Source organism: Bubalus kerabau, chromosome 2 (genome assembly GCF_029407905.1).
Source record: "Bubalus kerabau isolate K-KA32 ecotype Philippines breed swamp buffalo chromosome 2, PCC_UOA_SB_1v2, whole genome shotgun sequence".
Taxonomy (NCBI): domain Eukaryota; kingdom Metazoa; phylum Chordata; class Mammalia; order Artiodactyla; family Bovidae; genus Bubalus; species Bubalus kerabau.
Genome location: NC_073625.1, coordinates 110,701,171 through 110,728,743, shown reverse-complemented (window position 1 = coordinate 110,728,743; position 27,573 = coordinate 110,701,171). Strand labels below are relative to the sequence as shown.

Below are 27,573 nucleotides of genomic sequence, written 5' to 3'. Positions count from 1 at the left end.
CCGTTTCTTGTTGGCCTATGGCTTGATACGAGGTTATTTATAAAGATCAAAGTTTTAGAAACACTGACCCAAAGAAAATCCACCTATATTCCCCAAAGATTGCTCTGAGCTACCGAAACCTCCCAGATACTCAGAGAAGGCAATGGTAAGGGATGGTGAATGGTGTCATCTTCCTCCCCATCCTCCATTCCCTCTCTTATACCAAGTACTTCTTTTCAGTTGCTATTTTAATGCAGAGTATTCAGCATCTAATGTTTTCTCCAATCCTGTAGATTGTAAATCACATTTTTGTACATAACAGAATTTCATTCCAATAAAACAATTGAATGATTCAGATATTCCATAGTTTTATTTGAAAAAAAAAAAAAGTATTTCTCCTGTATATGTTTCTACTGAATCCTAGGTACAGTTGTCCAAGCATATGGGGCAATTGCAGTTAAGCATGAATAGGAAGGTTGAAATGATATCTTTGTAAAACTCTTTCAACTGACAATGGAGATAAAGCTCTGTAAAATGAGGCCCCTCTCTCCCCTCTAAGGTGGCTATTTATGGAGAAAGTAAACAAGACTTCTGCATTCTTTCTTAGTCTTAAATGGTTTAGAATAAGTTGAATGCCCATCATACCCCACTCCCAATCCAGGGGGCTGTATCCTGCCCATATACTATATACAGGTTATTTTCAGGTCATGAGACACAGTCTCACTTGCTTGTAAATTCACTGGCTCAGGTAAGCAGACCATCTTTTTGCTGCAAGAGAAGAGAAACAAGAGGGTGTGTGCTCAGGGCAGGTTCCTGGCTGGCCGGGAGAGAAGGTTCAGAATTGTGCGACCTTGTGTTTCACTGGTGTCAGGTCTACAATCATCTATGGGACGATTACTACAGGAGTCCACACCTGTCCTCCAAGGGCCAGGTGTGGTAAGACATACTCCAAATGCCTGCTAGAGGTGGTGCAAAGGGGATAGGAATTCCAGATTCACACCCATGACTGTGACCGGCAGAGGCTGAAGAAGAGGAAATATGCAATGAGCAATCTTTGTTTCAAAAAAATTTTACAGAGAAACTAAATAGAACAGATACATAAAACATATAGATAAAATGGAGTTTCTTATATTAAAGTGGGAATGGGGAATTAAAGTCCACCCTCTTTGGCTTCTTAGCATCCCAACCCAAGATGGCCCTGCAGGAGGTTCAGGACACCCTGGGTGTCTGTCATCTCCCCATCAAGGAAGCTTTTACCCTCATGATAAAACTGCACCTCAACAAGTGTCACATCTGAGGTCAGCCTTGGTCCTGGTGGCTGTGTTTGGGGTGGGGTGGATCTGGGGCTTACTTGTCATTGACAGGAAGAGGAGCAGTGCAGAACCTCCCGATGATGGTCGTCTGGTCTTTTTTCCAAACCCGGTGGGAAGCCTGAAGCTTGAGTTTCACCTGGTTTATCTGGCACTGAGGGCTGGGGTGAGCTAGGACTCCTTTCCCGACACGCTGGTGTCTAGGTCTGGAAGGGAAAGGGAAAGTAACTTACTGTCACATGTTTGACCTTGGCTTCCCCTTGGCTCCCATGGGCTCTGTGGGTAGCCTGGTCAGTTAGTTCCTGGGAGGTGGGCACACAGTCCTCTGCATCATCCTTACCAGCATCTCGCCCACAACCCACAGCTTTGAACATGAAGCAAAAAATAGGTGTTGATTTTGGAAAGTAAACAGGTGGACCCTGCAGCAAAGCAATAGGTCCTGGATTCACACATCAGGGTAAGGGTCCCAGTTAGTGATGATCTAAATTCAGGTTAGTGAAGATATTTACTCTCGGGTCCATCTAGCTGGAAGCAGAGGTCTCTTCTAGGATGTTGAGTTCCAAGAATTTTGCATGAAGACTACTCTTTCTATTCAGACTGAGTATGAATGTGTGAAAGTGTGAAAGTAAAGTCGCTCAGTCATGTCTGACTCTTTGCGACCCCGTGGACTGTAGCCAACCACGCTCCTCTGTCCATGGGATTTTCCAGCAAAGAGTAATAGGCCTTGAGGCCGATCAGAGCTGGGGTGGAGTCCAGGTGTGGTCTCCTTCCGGCTGCGGCTTTGGTGTCACCCAGCCCTAGGTCTGAGCCTCAGCCCCTGCTCCCTGTGCCCTGCCCTGAGCTGCCCCTCAGGGGCAGGCTCCTCTGGGCTCAGAAAGAGAGGCTGTGAGAAAGAGGGAGCTCCCGAGGGCGCTGCTTTGCCCTCAGAATGCCATCGGGTGTTGTCTAAGCCGAGCATGGTTTCCCTTTCCTTTTTGGCCTCTGTGTGCTAAGGAAATGTCTTGTGTGTGTACTTTCTAACCCAGGGTTAGTCATATAGTTTGTTTTGTCCTTTTGAGGAAGATCCCATAAAACTTTGTATAAAAGCTATTCCATTTTTTTTCTTTCGATTTCAAAAGTGTTTATTTCAGAGGAAAAATAACAAAACTGTTCACTTTAAGAGGCTGCTTGGATGGAAAGCTTGGAAACTAGAAGGACTATAAGGGACACTGTGAGTGGTGGCCTGGGGACTTAACCTGGGTCCATTTTCTAATTGGAAGGAAATCTTGGGGTTTCACAAATTTATAAAAAGTAGGGGAAAGACCACACATAAACCCCCTTCCCTTCTTTTCAATTTCTGTTCTGCAAGAGGAAACAAAACCCAAGGAATTGAAGTAATCATGTTCTTCAAAACAGTAATGCAAGTCTCTTTGGGGAGAAGAAGAAGAAATCTTGGGATATCCATTCCAATTACTCAGGAAGCTTCTCAAAGTGTAGGAGGTGAGGCCATGCCTGGAGATTCTACTGTGACTGGTCTGGGGCGGGGCTTACTGTCAGCAGTCTTTAAAGCCCTCCAGGTGAATCTAACAATCAGCCAGAGTCATTATCATGATTCCTGCAAGTATTGGCTCATCTACCCAACAGAGAGGTGGGCTGGAGAGGTGATAGAAACACACTTGTAGAAGTTAACATGACCTTGAACTGATCTAATGGAAATTACTCAGCTATAATCTGCAGGGCTTACGTGGGCACCCAGGGCTGTGTGGGGTCCTGACTGCCTGCTGTCTTGTGCTGTGTGGCCTGGGAGAGGTGGAACCCTGCCTGGTGGCAGAGTGTTTGGTAGTCCAGACGTGCACTCCTCCAAGAGGAAACTCATCTTCCCTGACAGCACAGTTAATGTGCATCCCTGAAGCCCGAGAAGTGTTTCCAAACCCAGATCTGATCCTGTCACTCTCCTGTTTAAAATTTCCAGCAGCTCTCCAAACTGCTCTCAGGATAAAACCCCAAGTCCCTCCCCTGTCCTCCAGGGGTGGCACGGTCTGGCCCTGACTAACCCCACCCCCCACCGACCCCAGCCCAGCCTTTTGTCCCCATGCCTGATACCACTGCTCCCAGGGTCACATCTCATGAACCCATGGTCTAGGGGGAAGGATCCTCCAAACCTTTGAGAACTCTACTCAAACATTATTTCTCCACACTTAGCCAGGCTCCATCTTCTTTGTTCTCATAGCTCCTGTCACTGCTGACAATTGTGCATTTGCACGTATAGGCACTAATCACACCCCTGTTTGCACTGCACCCCTCCTGCTGGAAGCTACATTCCTCAGGCTCCCAGGCATGAGTGGGAGGCTACTTCAGGCAGTGATTCTGAGCTCCTGCCAATCACTTACCCTTCCCACCCTGCATCCCTACTCGGTTCTCCCAACACCACCTGGCTTTGTCCCTGTAGCCCTGGAGTGAGAGTGCCTCCTATTGCTGAGCTCTGCATTGCTTCCCCATCCTTTGTTGGGTCTTCAGTTCTCCCAACATATTCGTAATTAGCTCCTTGTGTTAAATTCCTTCTGTTGGACTGCCTGGCTTGGGCTCTAATTTCCAGACTGAACCCTGAGGCAGAGATGTATCTGGTTAGTCTGCCTCCTGCTGCTTGTGAGTAACTAATCAATGGCTTTTTAAAGAAACATGCACCATGGCTGAGGTGCTGTCCCCTACTCTTGCCTGGAAAATCCCATGGACGGAGGAGCCTGGTAGGCTGCAGTCCATGGGGTCGCTAAGAGTCGGGCATGACTGAGCGACTTCACTTTCACTTTTCACTTTCATCCATTGGAGAAGGAAATGGCAACCCACTCCAGTGTTGTTGCCTGGAGAATTCCAGGGACAGAGGAGCCTAGTGGGCTGCCGTCTATGGGGTCGCACAGAGTCGGACACGACTGAAGTGACTTAGTAGCAGCAGCAGCAGCCAGGCTTGCAGCTCCCTACAGTTGAGGCTCTCTGCCCTCTCGCCTCAAGCCTGGTCCCACCAGCTGCTTGGCTCAAGTGTGACTCCACAAAGGAAGGAAATCAGCCCCAGTTCCAGGGACTGGCACCACTGGGCATCAACCCCGCTGGCCCTCACCTGGCACTCCCTGGCTAAGTTACCCTCTGCTTGGGAGTCTGCTCTGGTAACCCCCTCTGATAGCCCCCCTCCCCACTCCCCCATCCCTCTGCCCAGGAATAGGGGCTTCCCAGGTTCTCACCAGCCCTGCCTGGGCCAATGGCCGAGGTCCTCCTACTTGCTGGCATCTCTGATGCCCCTGCCTGGATTCCTGACACAACGTCCTGTCAGGGGCCTAGTCCCCACATTCTCACCCCTCTGTTGGGATGTTCCCTTACTACTGCCTGCCTGCTATTGTCTGAATACACTCTGCTTGGGCCCAGTACTCATCCTGAACCTGGAACAGTTGCCTGGCATGTGTCTGCGGGTCCATCTGTGGTAGGTGGCACTCTCACCCCAACCCCTGGCCCAGTTGGCCCCACCCACCCATCAGTGACCACACAGAGCATGTCCTGGGATGTCTGTGCATGTATGTAAACAGGAGAGAAACCAGCCACGCAGGACACTTACGTACATGGTGATCTTGACCGAGGAGGTGACATCGCTGCTAAGGAAAGTGGCTGTGATGCAGGTGGCCTTGTTTCTTGGCTCCTGCAGGTGAAACTCCACGAGGCTGTGATGCACTGGGAAACCAAAGCAGAGCAGACAACAGGGCCAGATGTCGGTGGGTGCAATGCATAAAAAATCCCAGAGAGCAGCTCAGCAGTTAGAAATCTCACTCTAACACTTAGCAGCTGTGTGACTGGGCACAGTCAATCACAGGTTCTCAGCTTCCTCAAGTCTAAATTGTGTTCAGCTGCTCAGCTGTGCTCTACCCTTTGAGACCCCATGGATTGCAGCACACCAGGCTTCCCTGTCCTTCAATCTCCTGGAGTTTGCTTAAATTCTTGTCCTTTGAGTCGGTGATGCTATCTTAACTATGTCATCCTCTGTTGCCAAGTGTAAATTGGGATAACAAAATTACATACCTCACAGTTCTGAATGAGAATTAAATGAGTTAATACATATAAAGTCCTTAGACAGTGTCTGTGCCTAGGAATCATTCAATACGTGATAGTTTTTATTATTACTTGTACTCCTAGAATGTGCCTCTCCCCTCTGTTTGGCAACATTATCCTGATGGTGTGATTCTGAAAACCAAACAGTGTCTATCTTATACTAAATAATTAACTCATAAAATATAGCAGCACCCCTCCCCACTAGCATGCACACAGTGTCAGGAAATACACCATGTGTGCAGGAGACGACTGTGGCCCTCCCTGTGGTGGCTGGGGGCCTGTGTGCCATCTCCTCCCTACTGGGCAGCACTGAAACTGGGGCTCTCAAAGCTGGTATTGTCCGCACAGACTGGGTGAGCAGCCTGGTTCATGGTGATACCCCTTGTCTGCGGTCCCTCTGTCAAGAGAGGTTAAGAAGGATTGCAGCTTCCCCAACACCCTAGCCCTTCCTCAATAAGGGGTAAGCCCATCTGGTGGCACCTGGCTGTGACTTTGGTCTCTGAGCATTTTCACAGACTCCTTTGGTGGTTGGGACATAGCTAGAGAGGTAGTCCTTCACCTCTCCCCCACCTGTACTTTTTCATTTGTTATGTTTTATGGGTGAATATTGGGAGGATTTAGGGAGACAGCCCAAGTTGAAGTAATGATGTGATCCATATAGGGGTTAGCAACTGGACTCCTGCCAAGAACCCACAAGAAGACAGGAGAGCACTGCACTCTGCCCCTCCACAGAGGAGAACATCAGCTGCCACGTCCCCCCTGTCTCTCTTTCTTGGTTGTTTACTGTGGATGCAGAGTGTTATGTTGATGGGCAAGGGCTGAACAGGAGTGGATAATCACAATGTGGAAAAAAAAAAGTCTACCTTACATAGCTCTAGGAATCTAATTCTCTGTGCTGAGTTGGATATATCACTTTACCAGCAGGTATCAGTGATCAAGACAGTTTCCTAAGGTTCTGCTTATCTCTTCTCTGATTACTCTGGAAGCCTAGGAGGGCCAGGTCTGCTAACATTGGTGGATGGGAACTGGTAGTGGAATTCCTACCTGCTCTGGGTGTGACAAGGGCACATGAGCCCTGGATGGTTTGCCAGGAGAACTGGATCCAAGGTGAGGCCCTGCCGCTTACCAGTTGTGTTGTCTTGCCTAAGTCACCAAACCTCTCTGTGCCTCACTTCCTTCATGTGGAATCAGTAACCCCCAACATCACCTCATAGTACACTGTGAGGAACGGGGTGATGGAGGGAAAACACTTTGGGTGAAATGTTGCTCTACAAGAGGAAAATAGTATCTTTGGAAAAATGATTTTGTGGGAGCAGATTCTCTGTCCATGCTGGCACCTTCCTGGCAGAAGCCAAGGGTGACAACTGCCCCAGTGAGCAGTGCTGAGGCCGAGGTAGGTCAAGAGTGCTGGGCAGTGGGAGCTCGGTGCCACAGTGACCTGGGAGTGGGTGAGATGGATGTCAGGTGGGGTACCAGGTGGGCGACCCATACCCTCCCACCAACTCTGATGCTCAGAATGGAAGGCTCAGAGGATGCAGGCCCCTCTGAGGTCTTTGAACAGACATAACCATACTTCTGGGGCAATGGGGAGGGGATCTCACGACAAATATGAAACAGAAAAAGTCTGGTTCAGTGAATTCCCCTCAGTAGGGATCTAAAAATGCCTTCAACCTTCAGGTGTGCCTCAGGCTCCCTGGCTGTCTAGAAGGGGAGGAGGCACCACAAAGCTGCCCTGGAGAAATGGGAAGTCGGGTCCCTGTAGCCCTGCCTCTGACCCAGACAAAGCATCCTGCCTCAGGCTGACCTCTGAGCGGCGGCAAGGACCCAAGAGTAACTGAGAAAGATGACAGAAAAGAGCAGGTTCTCGGAAGAGGGGGCAGAGATACGAGTGTGGAGGCAAGCGATGATGGCGTGGAAAGGGTAAAGATTTTGAAGTCAGAAGACCGGAGTTGAATCCTGACTTCTTCACCCTCCCATGGAGCCTTGGGCACATCACTGCTCGGGGCTGGGTTGTCAGAGGAGAGGATGGATGTGAAAAGCCCACAGCTGACCCACTTTATTCTTAAAAAGTAGCCATGAATTCTCTCGAATGAAGTTACAAACACCCTCATCTCAGCTTCCAAATTCTCCCATTGTCAGAGGGAAGGGAATTATTCTTACTGAATCCAGTCACTGTGCAGTGTTTGCCTCTGTAGTATGTATTTTATTTTATCCTCACAATTAATTCTTTGAAATAAGGACTGTTTTCCACATAAGTATGTAGAAGTTCAGAAAGATTAAGGAACTTGCTGCTCCTGACCACACAGCAGGTAAACGGAGAATTCGAGAACAATTCAGGTTTGGGTGACCACAGAGCCTGAACTTCAGGCTCTACCAGGAAGGTATGGCCACAAAGATCCCTCCAACAACCAGCCAGACACCAGTGATCAAAAAATCATTTAGAATTAGGGTGGTCATATCATTTCCCACCCAAACCAGCATACTTCTATTCTGAACACACAATAAAGCAGACAGGACTCCAGGATAAAAAAAAAATTAGGAAGTATAGCCAACCTAGATAAGATGCAAATACCATAGGAAGGAGGATGGTTCGGCCCTTAATTTATGTTATAGATTCTAAGACACCCTTTTCTCTCACATTAGTCATCATTCACGATCACCAGCATCTTAGCTTCAGTGAAATGCAGTGGTTAGGAGCCATAGTAAACAGATGAAATATATATGTGAGGGTTCAGTATTCCTCATGAACCCTGACGTAGGAGGGCTGCTAGAGTGGAGACACGCCGGGTGGGCAATGAGGAGGGGGAAATGTGTGCAGGAAGAAGAAACCCAAAAGGTTCTCCCAAATACCACCCTAGAGGGAGAGCCCACACTGGAGGGCAGGATTCCATGGTGGGGTGGGAGGAATGAAGGTCAGTATACTGACTGAAAGATAAGATGCCCCCAGGTTCTTATCCATAGAGCAATGATTTGGGCTGGCTTTGATGAGTTTGGGTTCTATCTAAGCCCAGGAGATGCTGCCCTCCACCTCTCACTTTCCATGACCTTTTTGCCCCCGTTCTTCACTTCCCACTTTGGCTGCCACACTGGGCTGGACATAGCCCAAGATGGAGCCCTGGACTCAGCAGGTCAGCAAACTGGCAGAGCTGAGCAGGGCGTTCCTCCCTACTCACCACAATACGGAGCCATGGAAGTGGTCAGCAGGTAGACCTTCACCTCCTTGGGAAGTGGCTCTATCTTGACACCACCTTGTTCCACCAGCCCTGGAGATAAAGAAGCAAAGACAGCAGGGCCCTGAGGAGGCCATTTCAGGGTTCAGTGGCACCCAGCCTTTCAGTGATTAATTCATACACCCGTTCATTCTATAAACAACTGTGGTGAGTCCTGGAATACAGCAACTCCATCCAGACAGGGATAAACACACAAGCAGACAGCAAATACATTCTTCAGATTATCTGGCCCACTCCCAAGGGGTATGTATACGAAATTATGAAATGATGTCTCCAACTTGCAAAACAATCTATATGACAGTTCTTTTAGTGGTATTTGTATCCTGTGCATTGGAGCAGGAAGTGTTTGAGCTTAAGAAAATGGTTGATAAGTTGGAGAAGGGCTTTCCAAGCAGAAAGTATAGTCTGGGCAAAGGGATATTGGGTGAGGAAACATGAAAAATATTCTTGGAAGTATGAGTAGTTAGCATCCCTGAGGTGTTTAGGAAAAAGGGAAAATCTCGTGGGAGATGAGGCTGAGCAGAGAGTGTAAAGGGATTGTTAACCATCTGGTCCGTCACATGCGTGGGAAACAGTGACATATGCCTGATGAGCAGGAAGTAATGTTGTGTTGCTTTATTATGGGAAACCACACCTACTTTAACATTTTGTCAAGCTGATATTCATTTCATTCATATAAGCAATGGCAGGATGCTGCAGTTCTGAGTGGCAGCTGGGGGGTGGGAAGTGGGAGAGTGAAGGAGGGGGAGGAACCACACATTACCCAGGAGTTTTTCTTGGAACCCTTCAGGCTGGATAACCCCAGGATATTCACAACAATGATCTGCACAGGGTGAGCTGAGGCTGGATCCCTCAGCCTTCCCGAGCCATTCTCTCCAGACTAGCCTGGATCCTCCAGGAATGTGTCCACGTCAATCAGCAATTAGGAACCCCTCCAGCTGGCACATGGCCTCACACCTCTAAGGCAGGCAATGTGTGCCAGTCTTAGGGATTTCCCCATAGCACTTGGATTTCAAGCCTATCAGGAACTGGAGAACGGCTGGCCTAGCACGGAAGACCATGGTGCACAAAGACTATGGTGTGCATCAGGTGCAAGAATGGGTGCAGGGGATCTGGACCACACTGATGCTTCTGGAGAGCATCCTGAGGTGGACTTGCGGGTCAGAGTCTCGGTGTGTGTGAAGGGTGTGCACAGAGTGCATACGGCATCAGGAAGCACTACAGAGGGCGGGGGGTGGGACACAGCAAGCTAAAGGCCACCTTCAAGGTGAGAACACCTTCTAGCTGAATTTTGAACATTACTTAAAATTTCTTTATCCCACTCGAATGGACTTTTTGACCATGGGAGATCAGGACTTGAAGAGGTGACAAGGCTTGAACTCTCCCCAAGTTGTCAGAGGGAGTCAAAAGAGGAGCATTTACCGATTCTTGGACAGGAAAGAAGAAAAGGGTTGAAACAATCCAGACACTGTCCAGCAAGGAAGTCCTTGTAGTTTGTACAAGGGAAGGCCACCAGTGGACAGGAGTTCTCCAGGGCGCTGATGTAGAGGTGTACAGCCCTCATATGATCGCAGATCAGATAACTGTAGCCTGAACAAGGCCAAAAGACACAACCAAGGTTTCAGTTCAAGACACATGGAAACTCCCTCCATGCTACTTACTGTAACTCTATTACAGGCTATAAATACATGGGATATCCCCCCGAGCCACATTTTTGAAATATTGATGAACATGGTTACTATACTCTCGTTTTTCTTTTTAATTTTTTTTGAATCGATTCTTTTTTTTTCTTTTAACTAAGCTTAATTTACCAATAAAATTGCTTACTTAGAGACCCATTCTTCCATGATCATGCAGATTCTCTTTTGGAAAATCGGAGCATATGAAGAGTTGGCGATCCTGACCCTACTTCTCAAAATGGATATTGGTCTGCACATTTTTGCCTTCTTCAGCATCACCCACACAACCAATTTTATTCAACCTCCTTAAACCCAATCCAATAAAGAGACAATCGAGGGAGTCAGCAGCAGCTCATGGTCCATCTATGAAAGCCAACCCAATGACTGACACATTGAATCTGCCAAATGTCCCAACACAACAAGCACTTGGTTTCTCGTTATTATTGTTGCTGACTATTTTAAAATTTGTGATAATTCACACTGAATGAATTTGCTGGGGCTAGGAGGTCCGTAGTGAGCCATAACTCCAGCATTTAAGGTCTTCATACTCTCCCTTCACCTTGTGACCCCCTCACCGGGACCAGAACCAAGCCTGAGCCGTGTGCGGATTTTCCCTTCCCCCATAGTTGGGACACTGTCCGTGGCCAACCCCCTTCTAGCTACAACAGGGAGCTGGAAGACACAAACTAAACCCTTCTCAAATTGTGTTATGAAGAAAAAAATTGAAAGTGACCAACTAAAATGCAAAGAAATTTTCAAAAGCCATTAAAATCAAACCATCCAATCTGATCAGAATTGCTGAAAAAATTATGAATTATTAAAAGAAACATGATTTGGAAAGTCAGTGAATTTGATAAGTTGGATTAGTGGTTACTCAACATGATTGTCAAAAGAATCTTTAAAATGATAAAATTTTGGTAAAGCAGGGAAAGGTTAAAAACATAGTATTCAGAAATCAAAAAAAAAAAAAGAAAGAAATCAAAACTCCCGTATGACATGTTGATAGGTTAGCTGCATTCATGAGAAGAATATAAGAAGACTAAACCACCCTTAATGCTTAGCTTTTGATAAATTTAAAATTGTTTAAAATTATGCTAAGAACATAATCAATACATCCAAAAAGAACATTCCAGAAGAGAAAACTTAGAAGAGAAGATATGTATATTCATTGAATATATTCAAGAAGATTATCTTGAAAGCAATTTTGGAGAACTTAAATTTAGTTAGCTTGGGGAAATGGTCGTGCAGTGAATTGAACCTTCAGCTAGCTAGCCTTGGGTGCATCAGCCTGGTTCTGACACAACGTGGCACTGCGAAGGATGTAGCTAGTGTGGACTCTGCCACAAAGTGGGCCAGGAAGAAGAGAGGTCATTGGTTGAGGGATGGTGGATGATGGTAGGGCCTAAGACGTAGGGAGGGAACCTAAATATGGAGCAGTCTTTTCATTTCAGGCAGTCCTCCCCTAGAACTCCTTGTCTCCATAGACATCCATTCAATAAGTGCTGAGTAAGCTTGATGGGACATAGCAAGGACACTGTCAGGAAGACTCCTGTGGCTCACACTGGCTGACTCAACACGAAACCTGTTGATAAAGTCCAGTCTCTGGAGCAGCCAAACACTGAGTATTTCTGGCTTTCTGACCTGCATAAATGGAAGTGGGACAGCCAGGCTGGTCTTGGCCCCCATTGATGAAGTAGTCCACGTGTCCGACAGGAATCCGAATGCCCAAATCTGCAAGAAGGCAGAACTTTGTTACCGTCTTCCTTCAGGGGCCATTTTCCAGGTCCCCATAGCAGGGTTTACTGGCCACAGAGCCTGAAGTCTGACCTTGGGCACCCACCCCTTCTCTGTGCTGAATGGGGACCCACTTATTCCTAAATGCTAGAAGATGACAGATCTAACTAGCCCTTAGATGGTTTTCTAAGAGGTTTTGTCATGCTGAAAGGAAGCTAAGAATAAATTCATAAGAAGATACTCATAAAAAAAAAAGAAGATACTCATATTTGCCTAATAAAATCAAGAAAAATATCCCTTAAGTTTTTATGAATCAGTAAATGTTATAACAAGCTTGGTAAATTTCCTTGTTGAGTAGTTTCTATTTTAAGTAACAGTTCAGATATATATGTGTGAGACCACATTTCCAGTCTCTTACATGCTTTTGTGCTTCTGTGACTGAGAAGAAATATAATCTGACTACAAAGAGATGAGTCTGTGCCGTAGTGGCCTTTATCCCATCAGTGTGGCGATATCTGACCCCTCAAAATCAGTCCAATTCAGCTGCCAAAAACCATGACTTTCTCCGTCATATTATCTGTCACAATTGTAAGCAGTGGAGTGTGTGTTACTGTTTAAACGTCATCTATCCAGGGTTTAAGTGATGACCTAGAATGCCTCCTTGCCCATCATCTGTCAGGTCAGTTCTACCTTCATAATATATTTTGAATCCTTCTGCTTCTCTCCATCTCTACTCCCACCACCTTTGCTTCAGCCACTATTGCCCCCTCATCCAGGCCACCACTGCAAACACCTTCCAGAGGGCCTTCCTTTACTGCCCACCTCCAGTCCATGCTCTGCCCAGCAGAATCATCTTTTAAAGGAATTCAAATCGCTGCCCTATTCTCATTGATCAGAGAATAAGATGTAAACTCCCCGCCATGTCCAGTCTGGTCCTGCTCCATTTTCTCATCACATGACTCACTGCGTGCTAGCTACATGGTTCTCCTTCCCGCCCTCACCCACCATAAGGCTTTCGTTTTGGCTGTCCTCCCCATCTATAATGGTCTTCTCCCAGCTCTTTCCAGTGCTGGCTCTTTCTCATCCATGAAATCTCACCTCAGACATCACCTCCTTGGACAGATTTTCCTCAATAATCCTATCTGAAGTAGACCCCACACCCCCTGCCAAGTCACATATGCTTCTCCCATATCCCTCATTATCATAATCATGAAGTAGAATTATCTTGTCTATTGACTTGTATGTAAGCTCCACTAAGGCAGGGCCTTTACCCGTCTTCTCCCTACTCTACGGTACCTAGCCTATGTTAGTACCAAATACTTATTTATTGAACAAATCAGTGAACAAATGTTTTCCCTATTAGCCTGCAAGTTCCATGTGGTGCCCTGTGTATTGCAGTATTCTTAGTGCCTGCTACATAGATCAATCAAGACTAACTGAATAAATGGAAGTTATTTTTTTATCAAAGAAAGAAAAACTTCTTCTTTTATCATATCAGGTAGTGGCTACAACTTTGAAGGGGACTGAGAGGCCTAGGACAAGTAAATAGGGACCAATGGGTCACCTATTTAGCAAATTTAGGAACATAAAGGGCTAACATTGTTAATTAATATGGTTAATTAACTTAATAACTAAGCAGAGGGCTATGGACTTTGTTTTCTTATCTGTGAAATGGAGGTGGAAGAGAGGGTTGCGTTATATGACTACATGAACTTCTTCTAGAATCATGAATCTGTGAGTTTAGATGCTAAAAAGGCTTCTAGCCAAATGAGACATGGTTGTTTCTCAGTTGAATTGCAAACTCTCGTGGTCAGAGACAGATGTAATTTCTTCTTGTACCCAACACCCTGAGCACAGGGCCTGGCACTAGACCCTGTGGGCATTTGACATTGAGTAGAAATGAGGAGAAGGCAATGGCACCCCACTCCAGTACTCTTGCCTGGAATATCCCATGGACGGAGGAGCCTGGTGGGCTGCAGTCCATGGGGTCGCTAAGAGTCAGACACGACTGAAGCAACTTAGCAGCAGCAGCAGAAATGAGGAGGAGTGCCTGCTGGTTATGACAGATTCAGAACTGGGGGTTCTTGCCTGTGCCTGTCATTATTGGAGGCGGCAATTCTCACTCTTCACTGGACTGAGGGCTGGCCTCATCTCCTGGGAAGGATAGAAGTTCTGACAGGCTTGAGCATCTGCCCCAGGAGTGGAATGCCCCAGTGTCCCCGGGGCAAGGCATGTTCACCCTGAAAAAGCAGCCTGACTTTCCCGTGTACCTGCCAGGCAGAAGTGCCCTCCAAACACTACCTCAGATGTGGCTTAGTGTTGAATCAGAGTGAGACTCATGACTAAACAGTTTTGGTCCACAAATGAGAATCCTCTGTCTCATGCTGGCTAAAAATAAAATCATTTCATCTCAGTCCCAGAGCAAGATAGGGCTGGAAGAGACTTTGGAGATCATGCTGATAAACTCCTCACTGCAATAGAAACTCAGAGGGGAAGAAGTCTCCTCCTAGGGCCACTCTGATAAATGCCCGCCTCTTAGCCTCTGCCCTGTGCTCATTCCCCCCCGCCCCCCAGGCTCACTGTCTGTGTCTGTGTGGATGGCTTCCACGAAGAGGGCATCCCCAGGGTCCAGACGCTCCTCCAGGCTGGCTCTGGTGTACTCTGGTCCAGCGGGGTCCAGGCCTGCAAGGACAGACATGTGAGGGGCCCTGTCATCTCAGCCACAAGAACTCTCGTGGATCCACTGCACACCTACATGGGCAACCCTTATAGTTCAGATCAGAATCCCCCAACAAGGACCCAAAGGTGAGAGAACTAGCTCAGGACTACCTTTCCCAGGGAACCCTAATCTGTTGAGTAGAGAGAACTCTAACTTCTTCATGACCCAGCTCCTCTGGCTCTGAAATGAACTTGCTAACCCCGACCATTTGGTAAGGGTTAATGTCAGTAATATCTATCCTCATGTAGTAATAACAATGGCTGTAATGTTTTGAGTAGTTACTATGTGCCAGGCCTTGTGCTGGGCAACTTCACACATTCTAGTCCTTACAACGTGTGTGCATGCATGCTAAGTTGCTTCTGTTGTGTCTAACTTATTGTGATCCCATGGACTGTAGCCTGTCAGGCTCCTCTGTCCATGGGATTCTCTAGGCAAAAATACTGGAATGAGTTGCCAAGCCCTCCTCCAAAGGTATCTTCCTGATACAGGAATCAAACCCACATCTCTTACATCTCCTGCATTGGCAGGAGGGTTCGTTACCTCTAATGCCACCTGGGAAGCCCCTTTACAATGATAGAGTGAAGTAAATATTACTCTCTCCTAGCCTTACCTTGGATCCCTCCCTATTCCACCCCAAAAGCAGACTGTGAGACAAGTACGTAAAGTGCAAGTAGCTTATTTGGGAGAAAATCACCAAAAGCATGGACTTCCCAGCTGGTGCTAGTGGTAAAGAACTTGCCTGTAAATGCAGGAGACGTAAGAATCACAGGTTCAATCCCTGGATAGGGAAGGTCTCCTGGAGAAGGGAATGGCAACCCACTCCAGTATTCTTGCTGGGATAATCCCATTGACAGAGGAGTCTGGCGGGCTACAGTCCACGGGGTCACAAAGAGTCAGACATGACTGAAGCCACTTAGCATGCACACACAGGAAGGATCATGAAGGAGTGGAAAAAAGTCAGAGAATGAAAGACAATTTAAATGAATAGACTATCACTTTGAGTCTCATCCCACTGGGGTCCCCCTGCAGGACTCTGCAAAACACAACTCAGAATTGTCCCACTGAAGTGCCAGGAAGCCAGAGTATTTACCATACAGCTCTGGCTCCTTACTGATTGAGGGTAGTTCCTGAAGCATAAAATTCCGGCACTGTGCAACTATTTAGAAACACTGTGTAAAGGTGATTTCCACAGTGGCCAAGGAGATAGGAGCTGTTACAACCCATTTTAGAGTTGTAGAAACTGAGGCTCAGAAAGAAATAGGTGGCCTCTAACACTGACACTAGAGATCATGCAATAACAACACAATACCATCTTATCCAAAATGGCCACAATAGGTAAATTTTAGTGGTGATCAATGACTTGATCATAAGAACAAAGGCCCAACACACTTCCCTCTGCCTGCCTTAGCAAACGCTCTTCCAGGCATGTTCTCTCTCTCTAAACCAGAGAATGGTCAGGGAAGAATGTTACCTGTGATCCGTCCCAGCTGTCCATTGTAGAAATGTCCTACCATGCCCCCTACGTGGGCCCCCAGGCTGATGCCGATGATGTGGATTGAGGACTCGGACACACCCAGCGCCTAGAACAGGCATTTACAGTGAGTTACATTTGGGCCACCCCAGCCCCTGACCTTACAGGGGTAACAATTTTCTCCGAGGCCTCAGAAGCAGAGGGTCTTGGGCACGACATACCAGCCACACATGCTCTGGGGAGAAAGTGCAGAATCTCACCGTGTTAATCACTTGCCCTCTCCCTGGGCTCCCCACCTGGACAACCCATTCACTTTCCTTTTGGTGCCCAAGGTGTGTGAGACATGACCACAGCCATTTCCTCCTGAAAGCATAGAAGGGCCAGCTATCGGCACCCGCTATGTAAGGTGCAGTGGCGCATCTCACAGAGGAGCAGCAAGAGGCTCAGAGAGGTTCAAAGCCCCCCTGAGGTCAGCACAGTAAGTGGTAAAGGTGAGATCTGAACCAAAGACCCACAGACTACCGGTGGCTCTGCTTCCTCTCTAAAGCTCCTCCTCATGTGTTCTTTCTTTCTTTCTGAGCTCTCGCTCCCCCATAAGCAGCCAGAGCTCGCCCTAAGCTCGTCTACACCTACCAGGAGTTTACGGAGGAAACGAGAGATCTCGAGTCCCAGCTTAATCACATTTTCCACGGCTGAGAAATAGGCAGCTGTGGAGCCATACACCCAGTCCACAGCAATCACGTTAGCATCTGCTGCCCGCAGAAGGGCACCGATGAATCTATCAATCCAGGAAGGCTTTGTTCCTAAAGCCCTAGATGTGGGGCCAAGAAAGGATAGGAAAATTATTTTCCAAGTCAGTATTCATCATCATGGAAATTACATTGACGTTTCTATAAACAGAACAAATCCAGAGGAAAAAAGTCATGTGTGTGTGTGTGTGGTGGGGGTGGAGGGGAGGATGAGCACTAAATCCTGCAGCGCTTTGAGCATAAGGAGGACATAATCCTGAAGTTAGCAGGGCTCCTGCTTGCACATGTGGAGCCTGTGGGTAAACTGTAAAGAGGTTCCTTTGTTCCAGGTGGATGTAGACTTGGGCCAGGGCTCAGAGCTCAGGTCAGAGTTCAGCCCCACTGGCCTCAGTCAGGTACCCTTGTGCAATGCATAAATCACATGGACCATATGTGCTGACCCTGCTTGTGTCACTCATGGGAAAGAAAAGACAGCTTTGTGTATTACAGTTCAAGATTTGCAATCTTAATTCTCACTCTATAATACAGACACCTTCCTTGGGGATGTTCCCATTTACTTGCTCATGCATTCACTCTTCATGCAACAAATGGACCAGGCAATGTGTTAGGTGCTTTCTGAGAAATAAAGAAAAATGAGATATATTTTTATTATTCTAGAACTTAGAGTATAATAGGACTTTTCTAGGAAAAGAAGAAGAGGAAAAATTTCAGAAAGCTTTCCTAAGAGATTAGGAATGGGAAAGAAGTCTTCTCCATGGCACAGAGCTTGCTCATGTGGACCCAGGAGCCCAGCCCGGGTGTACACCAGGGAATATGGCCTGGGGGCATCTGGAACAGACAGCATAGCAAGGCTTCAGAGCGCTCCAGTCCATCAGCTATCTCCAGGTCGCAGGTGTCTCTGTTTGGGCCTCTGATGGTGGCAGAATGCAGGATTTGCCAGAGGCGAGACTTTGGCCCAAGAGTGGGAAGGAATGCCTAAGGGAGGATGTGGCTGGGACCCTGGGATCAGGGGTTTGAGAGGCAGGGAGAACCCAGCCAGAGATGAGGAAGCAATTATCCTTTGTGCAGTGCCTCACTGTCCACCTCTTCACTGGGTCTCCCCCCAGTTTCAGTTGTTCTAGCTACTGTTTCACCATATTCTCTCCCTTTCTCTTCCCAGCAACTTTTTACTGTTTTTGGCATTGTCAGTGAATTTTGGAGAGAAGATGTTGGAAGGAAGGATGGTGATTGATTTGGGAGTCAGAGACTATATATTACAACAAAAGTTGGACTGTGGATCATCAAAGAAATTGAAGTGTGTAGTACCTGAGAAACACTAATCTCTGGGAATGATGGAAGTTTCTTGGGTTGTAAAACCCAGGTAGAAGTGAAGAAGAGGAAATAAAACCCTGGATAAAAACACCATAATGTTACCCCTGAACAATTGCACAAAGCCTGTGACCTCATTGGCTGAAATGAATCATGCAACCCACACTTGAGGGAGGAAAGGATCACTGAGACCATTTTTACAACCTCCCTTTTATTCAGGCATGGAAATCGAGGCTTCATGTGCTACTTATCCAGAGTCATTCTTATTTACTGTTTGAGAGTATATAGATGAGACTTAGCAGAGGAATAACATATGTGACCAATAAGAAAGAGCAACACATTGTGTGTTCGTGTTGCTATGAGACCTCTTCAAGGCCAGCAGAAGGTGAGCAAGGGGACCTGTGACAGGCAGTGAATCCATTTCTCCTCTTGCTCCCCACTAACTTCCTGTGGCATGAGGGTCATTTTCTAGTTCCTAGCAGAGGTGATCCTACTGGTTGGTTGGCTCCCACCTGAATCCATGGATAACTAGCTTGGTTCCTAGAGTGACATTGAAACCAGAGTTTTGGATGTCACTACTTTCTTCCACTAGCTGCCCACAGCTGGGATCCGAAGGAGTGAAGAGGAGAAACTGGACTTTGAGATTGGTGCCTCGGAGGAGATTGGCATTCTGGAAGTCAGTGCAATTCGTCTGTGGGGTAGGAGGTGCATCCCCTAGAAGAAAAAACAAATAAAACCCAAGAAACTTCAAAGGTGAGGTCATCTGTTCTTAAAAAGAAGAAAAGTGCTTTTGAAAGGAAGAAAGAAAGAAACAGGGGCTTTCAGGGATTGATCATAAATCAGCAAGTGTAATGACTTATTTATTAAAGGCATCACTTCTAGAACCAAAATCTGTGACTATTTTTCACAGATTTTTTTCTTATCTTGTGTAAAGATAAGATACCAGAGAAGAATAAAATATTGCTCAACTAAAGAAGATTAAAGGCCATGGTGAAATGGATATTGTCATGAGCTAAATTGAGTCCCCTTCCCCCCATAAATTCATGTGTTGAACTAACTAATCCTTAAAACCTCAGAATGTGACTGTATTTGGAGACAGAGTCCCTACAGAGGTAATTACACTGAATGAAGCCATTGCGTGTGTGCTCAGTCATGTCCAACATGGACTGTAGCTCGCCAGGCTCCTCTGACCATGGAATTTTCCAGGCAAGAATACTGGAGTGGGCTGCCATTTCCTTCTCCAGGGGATCTTCCTGACCCAGGGTTGGAACTGGCGTCTCCTGCCAGGCAGATTCTTTACCACTGAGCCACCTGGGAAGGCCATGAAACCAATAGGGTGGGCCCTTATCTGATATGACTGATGTCCTTAGGTGAAGAGGCAATTTGGTCACAAAGAAGAAAGATGACCTGAAGACATGTGGAGTAGACAGCCATCTCCAAGCCAATCAGAGAGGCCTGGAATGGATCCTTCGCTCAGAACCCTCAGGAGGAACAAACCCCACCACCACCTTAATCTCAGACTTGCAGCCTCCAGAAGTGTGAGAGGATAACTTCTGTTGTTTAAGCCACCTGTCTCTGGCACTTTCTTACAACAGTCCTGGATAAATAATACAGTTTTCTGAAAAGAACCCTGGGCTATAAAATAAGCAGTTGCCCTGGGGACTAGGCTTATTCTGGTCTGTTCATCCCATCCCAGAGTGATCACTTCTCACTAATCACCTTTTGTCCTTAGGAGCAGTCCGGAGCCACTCCAGAACCTGCAGTGCCCAGCACGTGGCTGCCCAGATGATAGAGAAAGCCTTTAATGCCTTGTATTGTATTGTATTGTATTGGACTTCCGACAGATACCTTTAAATAGGATATTTTATAGTCAAGGTCACTGAAGGGCCTTCTACAGTACTGAACTGAAATGGCAGCATACTGTAACTCCTGCATCCCAGGGAGCTGAAAATCTGACCTATCTTTAAGACCCAAGAGCCCGCTCTCGTGCCTGTGATAAAGAGGGGGACCTCCAACGCCCAGCTGTCTTACAGAAAGAGATTGGCAGGAGCCGCAGTGCATGTACTGATGCCCACAGGGCCCCAGTCCTGGTGCTGTTAGCAGTGACCTCACATTCCTACCACAGGACAAAGCCATGTGCAACATCAGAAGGCAGGTCTAGGTTGCAAACTGATTTGCACAGCCCTCTTCACAAGGAAGACAGCTCTCTCAGGTTTCTGGAATAGTTCTCTGCCTTCAGAGGTAACTGGGGAGCATGTACAGAAGGCCTGTGGATCTGCAGTGCACTGGGCATTGGTACTGTGAGCAGAATGTGGACGCCCCACCTTACAGCATGCCAGCAGTAGTTTCCTCACCTCTGCATCTGAGCCCCACCCAGGCCTGGTCCCCGAGTCCCCTTGCATCTCCCTTCTCACCAGCCAGATCTCGGACACCCCTGCAGTGAAGCCCACTCGGACAGTGCAGGCCCCCAGGCTCCTCTGCCTGTGGCAACTTGTGCTCCTATGACCCAAGATAGACTTGTCATGACTTGACCACCTCATCTGCCTCCCCTACTTTTGGAAGAAAAGATGAAAAGCCTCCTCTTGAACGGGAGACCTGAACCACATACATGACTGCATTGCTCTATTGGTCATGTAGTAAACATAGTTTGTCACAGAGCAAGGCCCAATAAGCATCACAGAATCAATATATTCCAGACAATGTTATCTAAATAAGCAGCAATAAAAATTAGAAATCAATAACAAAATTATTTAAAGATACATTTGGAAATTTTAAGTTTAATTCCCTTTTAAGTAATGAATGAGTTGAATAATCACAATAGAAATTAGAGAATATTAAAAGCTAAAGACAATAAAACCAATACAATATTAAAACTTGAGTTAAAGTAGCTAAAACAGTACTAGGCTGATAGCTATTAATGTAACCTTAAATGCAAATATGAGAGGGAAATGGGGAAAGATACAGATCATGTAAGTTAATCTTGTAAGTCAGAAAATTGAGAAAGAATACTACAGTAATTCCAAATAAAATGTAGGGAAATAAATACAAAGGAAGTAATTAAAATTAAAGAAAACAATGAATAAGAATGTCATCAAGAGCAATTCAGCCCATGCAGTTGCTCAGGTCCACCTTCCTGGAGAGATCTGACACTTTGCTGTCTCCTACCCCCAGACAAATGGTAAGTCAATCCTCAGAACAAAATATTCAGAATTAAACCATTCTCACTACCTACACTGCTGCCACTTTGGTTTAAACCACCATCATTTCTCAAAATTATGTGGCCTGCAATGCTTTTCCTGCCTTCATCCTCTTCAGCCTATTTGCAGCACAGTTGCCTGGAAAATCCCATGGATGGAGGAGCCTGGTAGGCTGCAGTCCATGGGGTCGCTAAGAGTCAGAGACGACCGAGCGTCTTCACTTTCACTTTTCACTTTCATGCATTGGAGAGGGAAATGGCAACCCACTCCAGTGTTCTTGCCTGGAGAATCCCAGGGACAGGGGAGCCTAGTGGGCTGCCGTCTCTGGGGTCACACAGAGTCAGACACAGCTGAAGCAACTTAGCAGCAGCGGCGGCAGCAGCTAGAAAAGTAAACTAAATCATGTCACATCTCTGTGTAAAAGCCACCAAGGCATTTCACTCAGAATAAAATCCAAAGTCCTAACAGTGGAAGAAAGCCCTAAATATCTAGACCATCCTCCTGAGGAGCCTTCTCCTGCCCCACTATTGCTTCCTCTTCCAGCCACTGTCCTCCTAGCTCTTCCTCACTCTACACAGGTTCCTGTTGGAGGTTCTATGCGCTGGGCATTCGTTCTGCCTGGCATGTCTTTCTCCAGACATCCACGTGGCTAATTCCCACTTCTGCTTTAAGTCTTTGCTTGTCAAATGTCATCTCCTTTCCTCTAACCCCCATTTAAATTGCCATCTGCCTATGTTCCTGAAACAAATGGCTCAGCTGGTAGAGAATCTGTCTACATACAGGAGACACAGGAGACGCAGGTTTGAGCCCTGAGTCAGAAAGATCCCTTGGAGGAGGAAATTGCATCCCACTCCAGTATTCTTGCCTGAAAAATCCCACGTACAGAGGAGCTTGGTGGGCTGCAGTCCATGGGGTCACAAAGAGTCAGACATGACTGAACAGAACACACAAACTAAGTGCCTCACCTCCATTCTCTGAATCTTCTTTATCCTGATTTATTTTTATAGCAATTATCACCTAATCAAGTTTTTATTTACCAGCTTATTATTAAATGTATTGCTTATTAATTTTCCCACATTAGAAGATACGTTCAAAGAAGGAAGAGATTTTATCTATTTTGTTCACTCTACTGCCTAGAATAGTACTTGCCACACGCAATAAATACCAAAAAGTAGTTCTTTGAACAGGATAATAAACTAGATGTTCTTAAAAAAATAAGATGTACTTTTGATGCTGCTGCTGCTGCTAAGTCACTTCAGTTGTGTCCGACTCTGTGCAACCCTATAGACGGCAGCCCACCAGGCTCCTCTGTCCCTGGGATTCTCCAGGCAAGAATATTAGTGTGGGTTGCCAACTCCTTCTCCAAAGTATGCATGCATGCTAAGTCGCTTCAGTCATGTCCGACTCTGTGTGACCCCATAGATGGCAGCCCACCAGGCTCCTCCATCCACAGCACTCTCTATAAGACATAGTAAAAAGAGGGAAGTCACAAATAAATAATATAGAGAATTAAAAGGGGATGTAAACACAGCAAATTTTTTTAAACCACAAAGGAGCGTATTTACACCCATCCAACAGTTTAAAAATACAGATGTTTTCCTAAATTGATAATTTCCTAGAAAAGTAGCTTACTAAAACTTAGTTAAGAAAGAAAAAACAGAAAACCAAATCTAAAGCTACAGCATAAAGGAATTGAAACTGTAGTTTTAAATCTATTCATCAAAAAACTATATTAGGACAGATTTCACATAGAAATTCCACCAACAGGTCAATTCCTATCTTACTATTTCAGAGAATAGAAAAGGAGAGAAAGAATCCAAACTCATTCTATGAAAATAGCCAAAATGTCAAAACTGGACAAATAAAGAAGGAGAAAGGAAAACTAAAGGCCAGTTTCACTATTGTACATAGACATAAAAACCCTAGATAAAATATCAAATCCTAGATAAAATATCAAAATATAACCTTGACCCATGTATAACAAGAACTAAAAATACATCATGGCCAAGCAGTGTTTAGTCTAAGAAATGAAAAGATGGCTTAACATTAGAAAATGTACTAATGTAATTCACATGTGAACACATTAAAGAAAAAAAAAAATATGCTCAACTCAATAGATGTAGGGGGAAAAATAATAAAATTTAGTACCCAATACTCCTTAACATAAGAAAGGAAGGCTATCTACCAAAATCCTATAGCAATGATTATACTCACTGGTGAAATGTTAGAAGCATTCCATTTGGAACTGGGAACATGAGAATGTATGCTATCAGGGCTTCTATTAAATATTGGACTGGAAGTTCTAGTCCTAGCTAGTAAAACAAGATAATAAAATAGGATAAAAGTTATGATGTTTGAAAAAGGGGAGAAAAATTGCCAATATTTGCAGATGATAGAATGAAACTATTCAGGGACTTCCCTGGTGGTCCAGTGGCTAAGACTCCACACTCCCAGTGTAGGGGGCTGGGTTCAATCCCTGGTGTGGGAACTGTATCCCATATGTCACAATTAAGAGTTCACATGCCACAGCTGAGACTCAGCACAGTGAAATAAATTAATAAAAATAATTTTTTTTTTAAGGAATGAAACTGTCCATCATTCAAGACTATGGAGCATGGCCCAATGAATCATGCTTAGATACCCTCTCCCTGCATGCACCAAAGTGTAGTCACAGATGAATACCCAAAAGAGACAGAGAGAAAGAGACATATCTCAAATGTAAAAATAATATCTCCACGAACAAGAACAGAATTGCAAAATGGTTCTGGGTTTCAGGTCTGGGAGAAGGCAATGTTTGTAAGCATTCAGGTTTGTGAGGTTTGAGGGGTCCAAAGTGCTCTGGCAGGTGTAGAGAAGACCCATCTGTGGCCAGCAATGGAGAGAAGGACTCCCCAGCCCGGGAAAGGAAACTAAACCCAACACACACAGAAACTTTTTACTGGGGCAATAGCTTTATTGAGGAAGATAGATGGAAAGACAAAGCCTTACTAACAGAAGCTGAAACAACCCCGCTCCCACCCCCAAAGGAGAGAGGGCAAAGATGGGAGCTCAGGAAGGAAGACACAGAGACGAAGAGAGACTGAAAATTAAAATTAAACTAATCTATTGTGTTAGAAGTCAAGGTAATAGTTACTTTTGGAGCAGTTGTGATAAAGATGGGATACAGGGAATGGATTTTAAGAAACGGGTGATGTTTTCTTTCTTGATCTGGATGATCATTCTAAAAACTCATTAATATGTGTTTTAATAATCTGTATTTTTTTGTATATATGTTGTACTTCAATAACAAATTTATTTTTAAAAAAGCTTGCAAACAAATATATAAAGACATCAAACATTTACAAAGATTGTCAATGAGTGAATCATTGATTCAATCCAGGTGAAATAAAGTTTAAAAAATTGTTGACAAAGGTTTAAAATGAGTAAGCTGAGATTATATACAAGGATAAACATAAAAACAGAGCATAGGAAATTATTGAATAAAATAGGCATAAGTGATAAGATATACAGTAAAAAAAAAAAGCTAATTAGAAATTGGAAATGAAAAGGTCATTGAAATAAAAATATAATCAGTGCACTATTGTCTAGTACAGAAGAAGTCAAAGAAGCTTTTTAATATGAAAGTGCAGTTAAAAAGTACAGGCAACACATGGAGAGGCTCCATCATTTATCTAGGGCTGTTCTCTAAGGCAAGAGGATGGGAAAAGAAGCTGTGCTGCAAATAATTTTTTATAACTAAAAAGATATATGATTTCTCTAATCAAAAGTTATACTCAGGGCAATGAGCAAGATTAAAAAAAAATGCATCTATACTAGACAGGTGATAGTAAAACTGCAGAACATTAGGTATAACAGATATTCTTAAACATTCCCAGACAAATGCATTGGAAAACTTAACAGCAATGAAAAATATAATTTCCTGAAACTGAATCAGAAAGAAATAAAAATCCTAATAAACCTATTAGAACCAAAAAAAAAAAATTGAATTGGTAATCAAGAGTCTTCTCTCACCATAAATTGTGCTAGAGCCAGATGGTTTTATTTGAAAAGTCCACAAAACCTATAAATCATAAATAACCTTTATCTTATATTGGGTTGGCCAAAAGTTCATTTGGATTTTTCTGGAGGCTAGAATAAAAAAACCCAAAGAACTTTTGGCCAACCCAATATAAAACTGTTTCATAGAACAAACTTATTTCCTGCAGTTATAATCATCTTGGAAAAGGAAATGGCAACCCACTCCAGTATTCTTGCCTGGAAAATCCCATGGAGAGAGGAGCCTGATGGGTTATCGTCTACAGGGTTGCAAAGAGTCAGATATGACTGAAGCAACTTACTAGCAGCACCATCACGACCAAAGAAAGGCGATAAAAGAAAAGAAAATGATAGATAAGTTTCTTTTATGAATAAACATACAAAATAATAAATATATGCAAAAATTAAAATAAATGTTGGCAAATAAAATTCAACATCATATTTAAAAATACCCCATGGGAATAGGAAAAAAATACCCCATGACTAAAAGATTTGCCCCTGGTGATCTTCATTTAAATACATAGAGTTTAGAAGAAAATATGAAAGATTATAAGAAGATTGCTTAAACAAGACATCAGAGACACAAATTGTAATAAGAAATAAAAATTAAGGCAATAATGTTATACTGCTTTTCCTATGAGATTGACAATACGAGAAACATTTGATAACGTTAACAAAGTGTTGGTGGAGAGATGGGGAAACAAACATGCCCACATACTAATCAACAGTTATAACTTCCTTACAAGGCACTTTTTCTCACATTCATCAAAAAGGTATAAGATATACATCCTTTTAGATCTAGTGTTAAACAGCCACACAATACAAGATACATGATCACTTTATACACACACACACACTCACACACACAAATATATGACTGAGTTAGGAAAAAAGCACACATATAGCTGGCTTCCCTGGTGGCTCAGATGGTGAAGAATCCACCTGCAGTGCAGGGGATCTGGGTTCTATCTCTGGGTCGGGAAGATCCCCTGGAGAAGAAACTGTATTCTTTCTTGGAGAATCCCATAGACAGTCCATAGGGTTGCAAAAAGTCAGACACAACTGAGTGATTAACACACACACACACACACACATACACACACATAAAAGTAAGTAGACCTTTTCAACATCACCCATTGAGGCAGGGAAGGGGTAAGCAGTGCTGCAAGGGTGGTATCAATCATGGAAGCTTTCCTGGAAGATGTGAAGAGCAGAAAAGGTAGTATGAGCAACTGCAGGCAGAAGGCAGACAGACATGTTGTAAAGCTGGGGAATGAGAACTAAATGTCCTGTGGAGGTGACAGAAAAGCAGTCAGCTGTTGAGGGCAGGGGAAAGGGAGCTTCCTAAGGGTGATGCCACTGCTGGTCAGAGAAGGGGATCTTCACTCTTCCCGGAATGTCTACGCCATAGGAGAGTTTAGATTTGCTATATTAAGCAAGGGAGAGTGGTGGGTGGGGTTTTCACATCGGAGGGAAATTGTACTAAAGGTTGCAGGCCATCTGTGGCTTAACAGACTAATTATCATAGTCCTACCAGGTGGGATAACAAACCTGAACTTGAGTTGGGTCAGCAAGATTAGAAAAAACCTCTAACAATCTCAATGAAAAAACCATTGTTAGTTTGGAAAATTTTGATTTTAAAATTAAATACATCTTGGAACAGTGAATATGTATAGTGCGAAAATGAATTATATTTTGGAGTTAATTGCACTTATTTCCTTAAACTCTTCTTGTCTTGCGCAAGGTGAAAAGGAGTAATGTAGATTTTAGAAAAATGAGTAAAACAGCTTGAAGAAGTTTAGTTTTTATGACTTAAGGACGTGCCATCATTCCCCTTATGATTGAAGGTTTTTTCCTCCCTCTTTTAAATTCATCTCAGGAGAGGACTTACAGGGGACCTTCCAAAGGTTAGTGCTGCATAAATAGATGGCATGAAAAAAGCAGAATTATTGACTGAAAGAAGTTTCACCCAAGGACCCGTTCCCCAACTTACCTGTACTTCCAACACTGAGCCACAAAAGGAGGCCCCACAACCAGAAACATCTCTCCCAGAAGTCTGGGGGCATCACTGAGCTAGACGTCTCAGAGCTGGGG

General features: G+C 44.8%; 1 protein-coding gene across 1 annotated transcript; it reads right to left on the bottom strand.

Moving 5' to 3' along the window:
* Nucleotides 1-332: 332 nt before the first annotated feature.
* Nucleotides 333-27,573, bottom strand: PLA1A (phospholipase A1 member A). The gene is made up of 11 exons (XM_055568288.1): nt 27,473-27,573; nt 18,760-18,961; nt 16,824-17,001; nt 16,191-16,299; nt 14,581-14,682; nt 11,908-11,997; nt 10,010-10,177; nt 8,531-8,620; nt 4,874-4,982; nt 1,331-1,495; nt 333-747 (listed from the first exon to the last, which is right to left on the bottom strand). The coding sequence occupies exons 1-11, from the start codon at nt 27,543-27,545 to the stop codon at nt 663-665; spliced, it is 1,371 nt and encodes a 456-aa protein (XP_055424263.1). The 5' UTR covers nt 27,546-27,573; the 3' UTR covers nt 333-662.